The following is a 16,997-nucleotide window of genomic DNA, read 5'->3' on the forward strand; positions in this document are numbered from 1 at the left end:
AAAAAAATTCCTGGCTACGGGCCTGCTTGAGTTAGTACATTTGCGACCGTAGGAGAGCTTGAAAGGCAGCTTTGCCGCAATACCGGGGTGTGATGCGCTGAAGCATATTGAAAATATAGGGACCACTTTCACTTGGGCGTTGCTGTGTCTTGGCAAAGTTCGACCGTAACGAAGCTTGAAAGGTAGCTTTGTCGCAATACCGAGTTGTGATGCGCTGAAGCATATTGAAAATCTAGGGACCACTTCCCATCGGACGTTGACTGTGTCTTGGCTAAGTTCGATCGTAACGGAAATTGAAAGGCAGCTTTGCCGCAATACCTGGGTGTGATGAGGTGAAGCGTATTGAAAATCCAGGGACCACTTCGAATCGGACGTGGACTGTCTCTTGACTAAGTCCGACCGTAACGGAACTTGAAAGGCAGCTTTGCCGCATTACCGGGGTGTGATGAGGTGAAGCATATCGAAAATCTAGGGGCCACTTCGAATCGGACGTGGACTGTCTCTTCACTCTAAGACAAAACCGAGTATTTTGGGAGTGTTTCTGTCACACAACAACAATCGTCATCCACCTCGCGTGCTTTCCTCGCGTTATCACCGCGGTCGCGGCCCTTCCCGGTCACGAACGGCGCGCGCGTTATCAGCGTGACATAGCATTCTTGACAGGAAAGTCACGAGAGCTGGGTTTTCAAGAAAGGAAACGCGAGCAAGCCAGATGACGATTATTGTTGTGTGGCAGAAATACTCCCCAAATACTCGATTTTGTCTGAGAGTGTTGGCTAAGATCGACCGTAACGGAGCTTGAAAGGCAGCTTTGCCGCAATACGAGAGTGTAGTGAGGTGAAGCATATTAAATATCTGAAGGGGTCACTTTCAATCGGACGTTGACAGTATTTGTTTTTGGGAAGTTCGAATAGTAAAATTCCAGTGCGAATCGAATCGAATAGCAAACACTATTCGAAAAATATTCGAAATTTCGAATATTCGCACACCCCTAATTTTTGGTGTTTTTGGTTTTAAAACACACATCTCGGAGGCTACACTCTTTTTGCATTTCTCGCCAAAGCAAAGGCTGCCTTCAACAAAGCCATAAGTGCCATCGCTATCGCCAACATGTCAACGGTGTGCAGCGTTGTTGTGGCATGCAGACTTGTGTAGTTCTCTCTTTGTTCTTGATAAATCGTCATTCCGGAGTCGAACTGTCCCGCTTGTAGCGATAAAAATGATCACCGGTGCTTGGAGCTGTCGCGTGGTTAGTGCCGCAGGGGCACGGGCACGCAAAGACTGACGCGTACACGCTGCTCGCTCGGACGAAAGTGTAACCCCGACTTTATTGGGGCACGAACATATATATGATGCACGGCAGTAACAGGGGGCGCCACGCTCCAGTGGCGGCCTAATCAAAAGGCTGAATTGTGGCGACCTCTACATCTCCCCCCTTGAGAAAGTCTGATGGGAGGGAGGATGGAGGACGCCAAACCCATCACAATGTCACAAGTTTAAACGGCGCGGCGGAACAACGCGCCGGCCGTAACGTGTTCGTGTAACACCATCACTACGGTCCCTGGCTGCAGGGGAATGTTGCAAAGGCTGCCCTTGGGGGACCGCAGGTTCCACGCTGTTGGCAGGCTGAGGTTCCTGAAGGGGAACTTGCTGCAGTGGCGATGGTTGCTGTGCAGCTGTCGGCAGCAATTCCCCACTGGAGGCAGAAGGCACGAAAGGCACTAGGTGACGGCGGTTGCGCTGTAGAACACCACCTTGGTCTGTTTCAACCACGTAGCTTCTTGGCCTTTGCCCCGGGCTGAGGACCGTAGCTTGCACTTTGTCAGGGCGCACCCACACACGCCGACCCGTTTTGAGAGGTGACAGGTCTCGAGCTCCGTGATGCCTATTGTAGTCGTCGGTCTGCTTACGCTTGTAGGCTACATCCTTGGCGACGACATCTTTCCTTGGCGGCCAGTTGGGACGTAGCTGGGAGTTTTGCTTCGGGACTCTGGTTCTCAGCTGACGTCCCATCAACAGCTGGGCTGGACTGAAGCCATCGACTCCCGGAGTGTCCCGATAACTGAGCAGAGCGAGGTGAGGGTCTTTGGACTTCCGGAACAGGTCCTTGACTGTTCGTACCATCCTCTCTGCCTCTCCGTTTGACTGGGCGTAGTGTGGGCTACTGGTCGCATGGTTGAAGCCATAAGACGCTGCGAATGCCGCAAACTCTTGCGACGAGAATGGTGGGCCGTTGTCCGACCTGACGCCTTGTGGGATTCCGTGGCGTGCGAAGATGCTTTTGAGAGCATCGATGACTGCCCGAGCTGTAGTGCTTCTCAGGGTCACCACCTCGGGAAACCTCGAGTAGTAGTCCACCACCAGGAGGAACGTCTGGCCATTGAGATGGAACAAGTCCATTCCGAGAAATTCCCAGGGACGTCCTGGTAGAGCTGTGGAGACTAGGGGTTCCGTAAGGTTCACCCGGGTGGATGCGCACTGTTCGCAGTTGGTGACGAGAGAGGCGATGTCTGCTGAGATACCCGGCCACCAAACTGACTCCCGAGCTAGGGCTTTGGTTCTGTTGATGCCCTGATGGCCTTCGTGCAACAGCGTCAAGACCGCTGGCCGAAGAGATGATGGGATGACGATCCGGGGGCCTTTCAGCAGGATACCATCGCAGACAGAGAGCTTGTCGGCCACGGAGGCATACTTCGACACATGCAGAGGTAGCTTGGTCTTTCGTGGCCAACCTTGCTGGCAGAAGGAGATGAGAGCCTTGCACTCTGCATCGGATTCTTGTGCCTGTCGTACATCTCCAGGGCGGAGTGGCAAGACTTCCGACATGCAGCCGACTACTTGTGCTGCGAAGAGTTCCACCGTGTCTACAGGAGTGGATGCCTTGTGGGTGATACGTGATAAGGCATCTGCTGTTGCTAGCAGTTTTCCTGGCACGTGCAGCATGCGAAACTGGTACTGCATTGTCTTGAGCCGTAGTCTCTGAATACGAGGCGGCAACATGTCCAGTTCCATCTTGCCCAGAAGTGAGACGAGAGGCAGGTGGTCTGTCTCGACGTCGAAGGTGATGCCACGGACAAACTCGTCGAACCTTTGGATAGCCCATGTCGTTGCCAAAGCTTCTTTTTCGGTCTGGCTGTAACGCTGTTCGGTACTCGTCATTGACCTCGAAGCGAATGCGACTGGGCGACGCTCTCCCGAGGGTTGAGTCTGCAGCAGTACTGCGCCGAGTCCGAAAGAGCTTGCATCTGCGGATACTGTCGTGGCATACGACGGGTGGTACTTGGCCATGCACCTGTCTGACGTCAAGAGTTCTTTGACCTTCTTGAATGCTGCCTCTTGCTCATGCTGCCACACCCAACTCGCAGACTTGTTCAGCAAGGCTCTGATGGGTGCTGTGACGTCCGAGATGTGTGGCAGGAATCTGGCGAGATGATTCACCATTCCAAGCAGTCGTCTAACGCCAGCGACGTCTGTGGGAGCTTCCATAGCTTTGACCGCTTCGACCTTGCTTGGATCCGGCCTGATACCCTTAGCTGAGACGACAACACCAAGGAAGGAGACCTCAGATACCCCAAAGCGACACTTGTCCTCGTTCAACGTGATGCCTGCTTTTGCAAGACGAGATAGCACCTGGCTCAGTCTGGCGTCATGCTCCTGGCGGGTGCGTCCAAAAACCAGAATGTCATCTATCATGTTGGCGACCCCTTCTTGGCCCTCCAGGATTCTTGCCATCTGTTTCTGGAAGTACTCGGGAGCGGAGGTGATGCCAAAGGGGAGCCGGCAAAAGCAGTATCGGCCATATGGGGTGATGAATGTAGTCAGCTCTTGGGAATCGGCAGAAAGCTTCACCTGGTGGAAGCTTGCGGTCGCATCCAGCCTTGAAAAAACTGTTGCGTCACCGAGGAGGCCAAGGACTTGCTCAACCGTTGGCAAAATATGCCGTTCACGGAGGACGACTTTGTTGAGTTGAGTCAAGTCGACGCATAGCCGGTAGGAACCATCGTCTTTCCTGACGACAACGAGGCCAGAGCACCATGGAGTTGGCTTGTCGATCCTGCGGATCACTCCCGCGCTTTCCAATTTGTCCAACTCGCGGCGGACGACCTCGAGCAGCGGGATGGGGATCCTGCGGGGGACGCTTAGCGAGAAGGGCACGGCATCGGGTTTCAGCCGAATAACGTACTCGTCCTTGAGAGTGCCCAATCCCTTGAAGAGCTCGGCGTGCAGCGTTGCTTTTGGAGTCTTGAGTTCGTCAAGAAATTTCACAACTTTCAGGGCTTGGAGCGCTGGCAGTCCTAGAAGAGGCACAGTGAGTGACTGGATTACGTATAGGCGCTGGCAGCTTGTTTTTCCTTGCCACCGAAGTCGTGCCAGATACGAGCCTAGCACGCGAAGTGGCTGTCCTCCAGGGCCAGTGAGCAGACTGTCGACTTTGTCGAGCTTGGCAGGCAGCGTAGGGAAGTCGCTGGGTACAGCAGATACTTCGGCGCCGGAGTCGACTTTGAACTGCGCTGTGTAGTTGTCAACGGTCACGTCGACGAACTTTGCAGCGGCGGGAGTGCCGACGGCATGCAGGTGAACGGAGCCGAGCTTGTTCTGCTGGTGCTTCCGCGAGCGGCAAACTTCGGCGAAGTGGCCTTTCTTTTTGCAGAAGTTGCAGGCGGAGCGTCGAGCCGGGCAGTCCGAACGTCGGTGAGGCGCGCGGCCGCAGAATTCACACGTGGACGGCTCGCGAGCGCGCTCGGCTGGTGGCTGCGACGTAGTAGGCTTAGCTCCGGAGCGGCGACGAGAGGCGAACTTGCTGGCTTTCGCGGCGTCGAGGTTGAGCTCGCGTGTGTGCTCGGTGCGGTTCTGAGTCAACTCCTTCTCTTTGTCGGCGTCTTCGGACTGACGGGCTTGTGTCCATGCCTCCTTGAGCGTCAGCTTCGAGTTTCGGCACAGCTGATCCGAGAGGCGAGAGTCACGGAGGCCGACGACGAACCGGTCGCGTACGAGCCTTTCCTCGACAGCAGCTGACTGGTAGTTGCAGCGCTTCACCATTCTACACAGTTCCGCGTAGTACGTGTCGACGCTTTCGCCGGGTAGCTGAACACACCTGTGGAACCGCGACGACTCGTAGAGCTCGTTGGCCGGGTGCACGAAGTGCTCAGTGAAGCGGGCGGCAACAACTTGGTACGAGGCGAGCGACTGGGCGTCGAGCGAGAACGTCTCGAGGAGCGGACGTGCCTCCGGGCCCATGCAGTACAGTAGCGAGCGTACCTGCACGTCTTCCGACGCTTTTGTCAGTCCTGAAACCGCGGTGAAGTCTTCGTAGCGGCTGAGCCATGTCGACCATGTTGCCGGGTTCGCGAAGTCGAACGGTGCCGGTGGCTGAAGGTTCACGCCGTACAGTTTTGGCGGCTCGCCGTTCTCGAGGTCCATCGTGCTGCCGTGCTGCCGTTCCGTCGTGGTAAGGCCTAGGGCTGGGGGGCGTTATTCCTACGCTCCGAACTTACTGTCACGCGATGTCATCCCACTTCTGACACCATGTCGCGTGGTTAGTGCCGCAGGGGCACGGGCACGCAAAGACTGACGCGTACACGCTGCTCGCTCGGACGAAAGTGTAACCCCGACTTTATTGGGGCACGAACATATATATGATGCACGGCAGTAACAGGGGGCGCCACGCTCCAGTGGCGGCCTAATCAAAAGGCTGAATTGTGGCGACCTCTACAGGAGCGACGTCAAGTAAAGCACCGACGTGAACTGTTTCCTTGCGGGCCTTGGTGCCGGGTAGCGACTTTGGGTGCATCAGTGAACTTTGTGATTTATTAGCGTTTCCGGGCGCCATATCGGACGGAAGCAGAGCGACTTCATCCACTGATCTCCACTAGGTTTGCGACTTCATCGGTGCAGATAACGACGTAGCTGTTTCTGACTGCATCGATGCCGAGATCATAGCTGACATTGCCGATCCTGCGGAAATGGACCAGTGCGATTTGAAGATGCCAATGCCGCCGCTGCCACCGCTAAACCCTTTACCACGCTACAGAGCTTGCATCGGCGTTTAGCGTCGATCACCGCTGTTGTGGCCGAAGGTGCTGAATATGTTTATTTGAAAAGCTTCAATGATATTGACGATGACTTGATGAACTTCACGGCGCGCAAGAAGCAAGACAAGCTTACGGACTATTTTCATGCGAAATAAAGTGCGGTAACTTGCAAAAGAAGAAGTTGTCGCCTTGTTCTTTAGCATATGTGAGCAAATCGTCATATTCGCGCTTTTTACGATTTCCGAAAACTGTGTCGAGGCCTGCAGTGCTTTGTATTTCGAATTATCAATGTATCGAACTAATTCGCAGTCTCCTTCGAGTTCGATATATCCGGGATCGACTGTATTTGGAACAGAATGGAAGCCGTCTGAGAAAAAAAAAAAACCTTTTCAAAATGCATATTACACACACAGGTTGAATTCTATGTGACACAAAGAATTCATGAACCAGTTAAATTTGACAATGCAATATCGTTACTACGAACCTCATATTAACTAATATGCACATTTGGAACTTATGAGGTCGTTAAACATTATGCATGCCACTGGTACCACCATAGCCAGTAGCAGCAGATCTTACCAGGCAGCTATAATTCTGAACACTTTACCCTTACTGCCATCGCCTGCAGTAAATGCTGCTTGTAGAAACACAAATTGGCACATCAAAAGTGTAAAGACTATGAGACCTTACTGTGTAGATTGAATAGCGCGTGGAGAAGCATAAAATCAAAGGGGAGCTTGAACTAATGTGTTCTGGAACTTGGCTAAAAATTCCAGTTACAGTCAACGTCCGATCTTTCAGATTCCCTAGGGATTGCGAAATTGTCCGAAAAATCGGCCATCCGAAAAAAACCAATTCATGTCGTACTGGCATGTTTGCAGCCTGCTGCTATCACATCTCCGTGCATTTCTGGTGCTTATCCGTAAAAGTATCACCACACTTGCACCGTGACATTGACCACTTTGGAGTCTCGTTAATGCTTCACTGCATAACACCTTGGCATTGCGGCAAAGTTGACTTTTGGAACCCTCTTCAGCTGCAAACATATTGACTCATGAAAGCTCTGGTTCGAGCCTGTGAGATGATCGAAGTGGCAGAAGTGATGGCTTCAATTAATTCAGCTTCGGACCTGCAATTTGAACGAAGAGTCTGAGAAATCAGGCTTCGAAGAGTTTCAATATCCGAAATTACAGACGTTCTAGAAGTCCTTATGCATGGACTCTATGGGGCTTGTGGCAGTGCTGCAAGAGCATCCGAGAATTTTCAAGCACACGCAGAAAATTGGGCGCCTGCAAAATCGGCAGTTCACTGTACTTGTCCCTTCAGTACTCTATTCGTACAGGTATTTCCCGGCTGAACTTTCCAGACGCTGCACTAAAACGCCTTGATTACACACAGAAAAATCACAATCTAGCAAAACAACGTCCTTGTCGTCCACTGTAGGAGAAAAAGATACGGTATTTTTTTTTTTGCTCCTTACAGCAACTTGAATATCGCAGTGGTGGCCGAAACCCATGTTGCAGAAGATTTCCAGAAATAAAACATACAAATCACTTCAAAAAAGCTTTTGCAGCTAGAAAACGCATTGCGCTTTCTTACAGCAGCTCATCGATCAGTGCTAGTACTTTCGTCTCACAATGTGCTCTGTGGTGAAGCAATGCAGCAATTCTGGGCCATTTTAAAACTTTTTTCCTGTTTTTACAAGTTTTACAAAGACAATGCAGTGGTACCATTTCTGCATATTATCAGCTATAAGTGTGACAAGACATTCTGGAAGTTAAGCCAGAGCAAAGGCTTCTCCACTGCCTAGGCAACCGCCACCCTTCCTCACTCCGTGCGCTGCTGCTGCAGCACTTTTTAGATACGAAAGCATCTTATGCTCGGGGCAATGTCTGTTCTGCAGCGTCCGCACCCATACTGCGCATGCGCCAAATCTCCCCCCTTTCCTCGCGTGAGCGCAAGGAGGTGGGAAGAGGTGGGGTGGAGGAGGTGGCGTGAGCGCTGCCTCCACTTCATTTCTCCTCTCCCATTTCTCTCTCTCGCCACAGCTGTGCGCTCGTCTACAATGCGGCGTGCGCTCACTCCCGTTGCACTCTCCTCTGCAATGACCCTATGGACGCTCGCGAAGCTGAACGTAAGCGGCAACGCCGGCAAGCGAATCTCGAAGCTGCGAGGCTGCGAAAGCGCGCGTTCACTGTGCTTCCGTCATTCTCTCTCTATGCAACGCTGTGCGAAACGCCATGAACAACGTCAACGTCGGCGCTAGTTGCAGCGGCAGCGCCACCGCTGCAGAGCAGAGGAAGGCTCGGGAAGCTGAACATAAACATCAGCGTCGGCAAGCGATAATTCAAACGCCTCGACAAGGAGTTCTATTGGGGGGTTGGGGACAAGGAGTTTCGACGGAGTTCTATTGGGGGGTAAACAGGAGTCAGAAAATGTCATGTTACAGCCAGTTCTGCACTATAAGTGGTTACATCATAAGTACTCTGAGCTGTATATCGTAACCTCAAAGATAGGCAACGTGTGTTGGTGTTGAGGTCTGCCTAAGTGAAAGCTCATTGAACGCAACTCTGAAGCTCTTGCAGCAAAGACATCCAGTGTTGTTCTTGCTCTAAGTTCATAAACACACGATCATAAAAGGTTGGCGGCAAAGCAGGCTTCATGAGACTGTCATGGTGACTTACCCTCTGTCAAGCAGCTCTGCAGCACCACCCACCACGGCAGCAGCTGCACACTCATCACCGGTCTCTGGACGGCTCCGATCTGCACCAATGATTGCACCCCCTTCCATCAGCTCCTCCACAAGGGCCATAATGAACAACTCTTCCATGACGGAGTGAACTACAGTAGACTCAAGATAATTCAAACTCCGATAATTCAAACTTATTTGGTTAATTTAAACAAATTTCAAACTTTTGGCTTGCCCAATATCTTTTCAATTTACTTTAAAGGACTCCTGACAGCAAAATTCTTGTTTGTGACTTTTCACTGTAACTTGTAGCTTTGTGACTGGTAATCATGAAATTGAATTGTAAATGCTCTAACATATATAATTAATGCTAGCAATGTTAACTGCAACCAATTTCGTGTCACTTTGAAACGCCCACCTAAAACCATAAGAAACTAGCACCCCACAGCGGGGGATCGCCTAAGATCGTGTGCACTCAAGCTTTGGCGTTGTTAAAAGTGCAGTTTTTAAATCGGGGCCTCACGCATGGTAATGAATGAAACGATGTGGGTGCTTCGGTAAAGTAAGCGTGCTAAGCGAGTGTCCCCTCAGGAAAAAGAAAAAGCATTCCTGGCCTAAGGAGCCAGAACTACCTTGAGAGCAGCCCGACTACAAAGCGAGAGGCGGTGAGGAACAAGAGCCCACGCCGGGTGCCAGTCGTGGTATTGTGCGCGCCCCACAAATCTTCTGTGATGTTGACAATACTCGCTGCAGTGGCGATGTCCCAAGGTGCTGCCAACTCAGATGAGCCCTCATGCTTACTTTAAAACGAAATTGAAATATCTTAGAGCTAACGTCCGCCACTAATCATTGGTCAGAAGTGCCCATGTATACAGCACGATCAAACAACACAAACATATTGAGGTTACAATTTTGGTGTCAGGGGTCCTTTAAAGCCACATAATTCAAACTGATTCATCAAATTAATTGGGTTAATCCGTACTTTTTGCTTGTCCAAGCCGGAAAATATGAGCACTAACAATACCCGTGCTGATAGACAAAGAAAGAAAGAAAAAGAGACAGTCTGGTCTTGACCCACTGCGTGCAGAATGCTTAAGTGGGACATGGCGTGAAGAGATATTTGCTGTATTTTATGTCCAAATCTGATGAAACTAGTTAGACTTTAGTTTTTCGTTCTGATTCCAAATATGCAATAATGTTTCTTGTAGGTAAACTGGTTTACGAGACACACAAAGCTGCCTCTCTATTGTTTCCGGAGACAATAGGAAAAAAAAAAACGTTCAGCAGAAAGTGCATATTATCAGATAGCTAGATACTACAATATGCAATAAGTGCAATGCTGCAAACAGTTTACAGATCAAATCATAACTATTCATTCTGCAGATGATTGAAATTCAATGTTTGTACCATAACTACCATAAAGAAAAAACAATCAAATTTTAAAAGATCTATGAGCAGATAATGAGAATTCTGCTCTCAGCACTTGGTGATACACAGCTTGGGCTTTATGTTAAAAAAGTAATTACAGCTCTAGCTGTTCTAGATCATGAGATATCACTCCGACTATCTAAACAAGTGACCCAAAAACATATAAAATTCATCTGGCACTTGTTGCACAGATATAAACTGTGGATGAAGTGCTGATCTTATGAGACTTAAGTTAGGCTTTACATGTGAAAGAATAGCTGTAGATCTCAATGATGTAACGAAAAACACACCTTTTTCTTTGGCGATTTTTTTGCTCTCCACAAGCCATGTCCCCTCTTAAGTCACTTTGGCTGCAGTACAGTGGTGCCATGCGGAAAAGCACACTAAGACTGGGAAGGGGCTGTTACCAGCTGTTACGTTGCAGAGTCGCACGTGTCGACAGCGTGCAGGTCACGGTGTGCTTACCATTGTCCAGAGGTAGCGTGGTTTGGTCGAGGGTGCCGCTCCAGTCCTCCACAGAGTGCTGGGTGACTCGGCGAGTGTTTGGGCGGCGTGCCTTGGTCTTGATGCCCTCCATGAGGTTCAGACCAGACATGCGATGGTTCTTCTTGCCCTTCTTGTGCGGCAATGACAGTGAGCCAATGCACTGCTCCTCCACCACTCGGACACAAGTCTTGTGGATATTCATCTCACAGTCTGCAAATGACAACCACAACCTCATTGAGGACATCGAAAAGCCTCTTAAGTGTCTTGGTCGAAGAGAACTCAGCAAGTTAGTACACCAAAGCCCAGCATTCTTCTGTTGTTTCCTTAGTACTTTTTAACATTTTTTCTGTTTTGGCAGTGCAAATGGCAGTTACAGAAAACTTTAATTTTTTTTAATTCCTCCTAACTTTAAAATTTTTTGTTTATTTTTTAAATTTATTATCTGGTTTGGAGGCAAAGGTTCCAGAGCCAATGAGCTGGCCTCAGCAAAGGAAGAAGAGCGCTGCGCGGCTCGAGGTGCACACGAGACAGATCGTTCACTGTGCTCGTTCGCTCAGATACGGCGATGGATGAGGGACAACGCTCAACCCAGTAATGGGCACGTAAAAGCTGCGCTCTAAAATTAGTTACTGGTGCCTCCTAAGCCACCATCCGCTTTGTAGAGAAGAAGCTTGCTTCACACGTTTCAGCAACTCTGTTTTGACACTAGAGTTTGATATATCCATAGCATGCATGCTCCTGTGGGCTCATTGATAGAGACTCTAAAATGTGAATAAAAAAATCTCGGCAAGAGTTCAATATGCCCCTGCACTGTTGCAAGTTTATGTACAGACACACTCTTCTATGCTTTGTGAGCACGTTATGAAATGCAAGGTGGTCAAAAACAATAAAGATTAATGTTGTCCACTGGCACTACCCTACCTCAGCGTAAAACACATCAAAACCATTCACATACATATTAAAAAAATTTATGTCCATTAGGCATAAGGAATTAATTAAAGACATTATGGCAATAGGACCTTTCAACTGATGAATGAACCATCTAAAACATAACAAAAGCTAAAGGAGTAAGACATGAGGAAAAATTTGACCTGGAGTCATCCAGCAGTGCCACATTTCTCATTGTCCTTGAGTTTCTCGCATCCAAATTCTGAAACCTTCCTTTCCTTGGGCCTATGAGGCGCCCCATGTGCAGTGAAGGGAGGAAGCCATCCTCATAGAAGAAACCCTTTCGTCCGACAACAAACTTCAAGTGTCTCGTTTTCAGGGACATTATTCATCTAAAGTCTTATGCAAGTATCTTCATCAAACAAAATTAAGTTTGTTCTTCAAATCTATATAACGTCAAATAGTTAATGTAAAAACACATACATTTTCTTTTTTCCAATTTACTCTCAACACTAATACACGTAAGGACGCTATGCTGAGGCCTGTATGCAGCATCCATCAAAGGATGTGCTGACCTGACCTGTTTCACCTTTTTGTTTTAGACAGATAGTTGCATTTGCTTTAGATTTCGGTCACAGTTCTTTGGCAGCAATGTATTGGTGACAGTTGGGTCCTATTCCTCACATCTGTTCTCAATCTTTCGTTGCTTAAGGCTTGCCAAAAGAAGCTGTATTATCTGAGCATGGCCTCGAGATTTTGCAGTGCATGCAGCAAGCAGTGCGTGCTACAATAAAAGCTGGCTTATACAGTGAAGCTTGTAGGGAGCCCAACCAACTGTCATAAGTGGCAGCAGCCATGTTCTTCTTGCATGCATGGCAGCCAGTCCACGAAGAGCAATGGCGTGTTCGCAGAAAAACAACATTAAGGCATTCCCATTCAGTGAAAGGGGCAGGGAAAGGCACAGCCACGAAGCCCTTCATCAGAGAAAAAAATGATTGTTGACCCTCTATCGTAAGAATTACTCGTAGTACTAAAGCGAAATGTGTCTCCTTAGAAATAGTTGCAGATGTGTTGAATGTCAAGAAATACAATCTGCAAGAGTGTATTTCTGTTGGGCTCGCATGACAGACTTCAACACAGATGCACCCATGTTGACACCCACTGCCACATTTCTGCTGAGCATTTTGGACAGACTATGTAGTGTTCTTTGGCTGGCCCCTATGTTGCCACATGCTCAGATTCACAAATGCTAAAGGCACAGTTTGTAGTGCGTGTCTTGAACGCACAAAAACATAGTGCTTCCCAGTTGCATGTCTCGCTGGTCGAAAGTCGTGATTGAGCAGCGCCATGCCAGGATGTTCCTGCAGTGCTTTGGCATAGCACGCTTTTGCTGCACTGATCCTATATGGCAGTGCCATCCCTGCCAAAGTGGGAAGCATATATGATGCGTCAAGCGCACCAGCATGTGAGTGTGACGTTTCTGTGTTCGAAAGTTGTAGAGTTGGAGATTTGATTCCGCAGTTGGGTAACTCAGTCGAGCTTTTTTACAGAATTTCTTTCCAAGCAACCTGTATGCCCTTTTATAACAAAAAATCACGAGCATCTATTCTTGGTGGGCTTTCCTGTTAAAAGAACGGGAAAAAGAAGCCTGAAGGCAGCCTCGGAACTGCCTTGCACAAAGGAACACCAAAGAAGCATTCACCAGTGTTCAGAATTGATGTCACGCGGCCTAACTGCATTCACTAAGCAAGGCAAGGAAGGTTTCAGCATTTGTGGCTGTGAGGCTGGACCATGCCCGACAGAGGCATGCTTGGAAGTGGCCACATGACCCCAAACCATGCTGCAATGAAACAATACAAGCAGCTCACTGGTGCACTGGTAGCCCTGGTCACCGACACCCCAGATGATGTGCTGGCAGTGGTTGCAGTAGGTGACGCGGTGGTACTGCTGTGACTGGAAGTGGTGGCCTCGTGTATGGATCGTCTGAAATGCAAACTGCCACAAAAAAGAGCCTATTGCAAACCTGCAGTCCATCGTTCAGTGCAACATCAACACCACTAGTACAGCAACATGCTTCACTGAAAGTTTCTAAATCTATTCCATGCTTTGCTGGTATCAGCGGCGCTCAGCAAATTTGCAAGTGGCGGTTGGCACGTAGTTGAGCGGAGTTCGCGGCAGGTACCGAATGTATTTTTGAGAGCCTGCGCGCACCAAAATGCCTGATAAGTAGGGGTGTGCGAATATTCGAAATTTCAAATATTTTTCGAATAGTGTTTGCTATTCGATTCGATTCGCACTGAAATTTTACTATTCGAACTATTCGAACTTCCCAAAGACAAATGCAGTCAATGTCCGGTTGAAAGTGACCCCTTCAGATTTTCAATATGCTTCACGTCATTACACTCTCGTATTGCGGCAAAGCTGCCTTTCAAGTTCCGTTGCGGTCGAACTTAGCCAAGAGACAAAGTCCGGTTGGAAATGGTCCCTAGATTTTCAATATGCTTCACCTCATTACACCCCCGTATTGCGGCAAAGCTGCCTTTCAAGCTCCGTTACGGTCGAACTTGGGCAAGAGACAGTCAACGTCCGGTTGAAAGTGACCCCTTCAGAGTTTCAATATGCTTCACCTCATTACACTCTCGTATTGCGGAAAAGCTGCCTTTCAAGCTCCGTTACAGTCGAACTTAGCCAAGAGACAGTCAACGTCCGTTTGGAAGTGGTCCCTAGAGTTTCAATATGCTTCACCTCATCACAGCCCCGTATTGCGGCAAAGCTGCCTTTCAAGCTCCGCTACGGTCGCAAATGTATTAACTCAAGAAAACACTGCTTCCAACATGGAGATGGAAGATGTGGCAGAGTTGGGGGCTCAATTAATGCTGTTTCGGACCTGAAATTTGGGCAGGAAGTCCGAAAAATCGGACGCCGAAGCTTTTTAGCATCCAAAATTTCAGATGTTCTTATATATCGACGTCTACGAGGCAGATTTGGAACTCCGGACTTGAAGGGAGCACACCCTTGTCCGCCACATCATTTGGCCTTCCACAGCAGTTGAAAGAGGAGGAGAGGCTGAGGAAATGGCATCTCTGCCTATCACGTGTAAAGTGTTGTCGGCAACACTTTGGTTGCACCAAATCATGTACATAAATACAATTCGGCCTCTACATTGCCTCACTCTTGATAAGAAAGACAACTATGAAATATGATCCCACCAGCACTTCATCAACCTAGCGAAAAGAAACACTTTCATGTTGCGATCTCACAAGAACATACTTAAAGATTCTCTGCAACTTTTTCTGTAATTTCACTTCGAATTATTCGAAAAATGTTTGAGAAATATTCGAAAATTATTCGAAATTATTCGATTCGATTCGCACTCAATCTTTATTATTCGAATTCGCTTCGCACCCAAAATTTTGCTATTCGCACAGCTCTACTGATAAGTGTACTGGGAGGCATTAAAGCCATTTCAGACGCGGCTGTGGCGATTTGACCGCTTGAGCGGAAAAAAAACAACAACATAAATTCGTTTTTTCGGACGATTCTGCGGTCCCTAGGGAGCCCGGACGTTGACTGTCAGGGGCGTAGCAAGGGGGGGGGAGGGGTTGAACCCCCCCTCCCTCCCGAAAATTTTCAGTTTTGCTTGCGTATTATACACGCACACACACAAACACACGCACGAACATACATAAAGTATGGTTGAACACACCCCCCGAAAAAAATTTCTGGCTATGCCCCTGTTGACTGTACGTATTAAGAATTATTGGGGTTTTACGTAACAAACCCAGGATATGATTATGAGGGACGCCGTGGTGGAGTGCTCCGGTAATTTCGAACACCTGGGGTTCTTTAACATGCACCTATATCTAAGTACATGGGCCTCTGGCACTTTCGCCTGCATCGAAAATGCGGCCGCCGCGGTATAAATAGATATTTCATTACGGTTGGATTAGAATTAATTACTATAGTAAACCCTCGTTAACTCGAACTCGCATATCTCGAAATCTCGGTTAAGTCGAAACTTTTTTTCGCCATGCATTAACCTCCCATAGGTGCTATGTATTTGCCCCCTCTTATCTCGAAACGTTTTCCCGGAGGGAACAGCGGATATCTCGAAATCTTGACCGGGAGGGCAGAAGGCAAAGTCCACTCCCAACAGGAAACGAGGGCTCCGTGCAAACACTTACCTCTTACTATACGTGCCGAACGCAGTCGTGAAGGGCGAATTTGAAATTTCCGCGTACGCAACCGTTTCCTATCAGCTTTGTCCAGCAACTGTGGGAGTGATCACGTGTGCGCACCCGCGCGCGACTTATGCGCGGTGGGTGGCATGTGCAGCGTGCGCCCGTCAGAGCGCAACCTAGCCCTTGCATGTACGAGCTGGTATTCTCTGTTTTCCCCGCGATCTGCGCACGACGCATCTTGAGTTCAGTTTTGCTGAGTAGTGGGTGGTCTGTGCAACGGACGTTTCCGAATATCGGCCAAGATGTCCCGCCCAAAGCAGTGCAAATCTCTGACGTTGGAGAGAAAAGTCGCGCTAATCAAGGAAGTCGAAAAAGCAGGTCGAAGCAAGTCGTGCATCGCCAAAGAATTCGGCATCCCTTTGTCAACCCTCTCGACAGTGCTTAAGAACAAACAAACGGTTTTGGAAGGCTTCGAGCAAAGCTTCTCAAGCAAGCGGAAGCGCATTCGAGCGTCCAAATTCCCGGACGTCGAAGCAGCACTGATTGCTAACTGCTTCGCACATGCAGGGTTTTCTCGCGCCCCAGTATCGATCGAAGAAGACATTGGCGCAGAATTCAGCGGCTGTGATGAGATGTGCAATGAAGTGCACAAGGCAACTGGCTGCGTGAGCGATACTGAAGACGGCCAGATCGCCTTTGAGGAGCATGCGCTCTACGAGGCGGACCTCCCCATTACCGGAATGCTGTCGGACGCCGATATCGTTGAGATGGCCGTGAATGACGCAGATGACCATGCAGACGAGGAAGAGCCTCGAGAAGTGCCTACGACAACAGAAACACGTAACGTGCTGCACTTGCTCAGCAACAAGGTCGAATGCAGCGGTGGCGACCAACGGCTCATGTGATGTGTTGAGCAACTGGAGAACGCCTTTCTCGAACGCGAACACGAAACAGGCGAGCATCACGCAGTTTTTTGGTCCTCGGTAATAAATTTTTTTTCCCTCCGAATTCTTGTGCCTTTACTACGGTAGCTGCCTTGTGCAGTGGAGCTTTTCCTGGCAGCACTGGCTTTCTTTTAGGAGCTTGCTCGCCAAGCTTCTTATGCTCGCGCCTTGTCCTCACCTCTGTGACCGTCGGCGCGGCGGCACACACCACGCTCGGCGCAGCTGCGCTCTCTCCGGTGATTTCAAGAATGCTCACTAGATGGCGCCGCCGCTCAAGGCGGCACACACCACGCTCGGCGCCAGCGCTAGTTAGGTGACTGCTCGCTGGCCGCACCGCTCGTTTCGCTGG

General features: G+C 49.2%; 1 protein-coding gene across 1 annotated transcript in view; it reads right to left on the reverse strand.

Annotated features, from left to right (window-relative positions):
- Window positions 1-16,997, reverse strand: part of LOC119393089 (rho guanine nucleotide exchange factor 11-like) — a 180,554-nt gene that overhangs the window by 95,168 nt on the left and 68,389 nt on the right. The window contains exons 12-14 of the mRNA XM_037659911.2: window positions 13,392-13,518; window positions 10,615-10,845; window positions 8,717-8,795 (exon numbers count right to left, since the gene is read on the reverse strand). Coding sequence (XP_037515839.2) covers window positions 8,717-8,795; window positions 10,615-10,845; window positions 13,392-13,518 — 437 coding nt within the window. The remainder of the gene's footprint in view (window positions 1-8,716; window positions 8,796-10,614; window positions 10,846-13,391; window positions 13,519-16,997) is intronic.

The sequence above is a fragment of the Rhipicephalus sanguineus genome, chromosome 5, assembly GCF_013339695.2.
Source record: "Rhipicephalus sanguineus isolate Rsan-2018 chromosome 5, BIME_Rsan_1.4, whole genome shotgun sequence".
Lineage (NCBI taxonomy): Eukaryota > Metazoa > Arthropoda > Arachnida > Ixodida > Ixodidae > Rhipicephalus > Rhipicephalus sanguineus.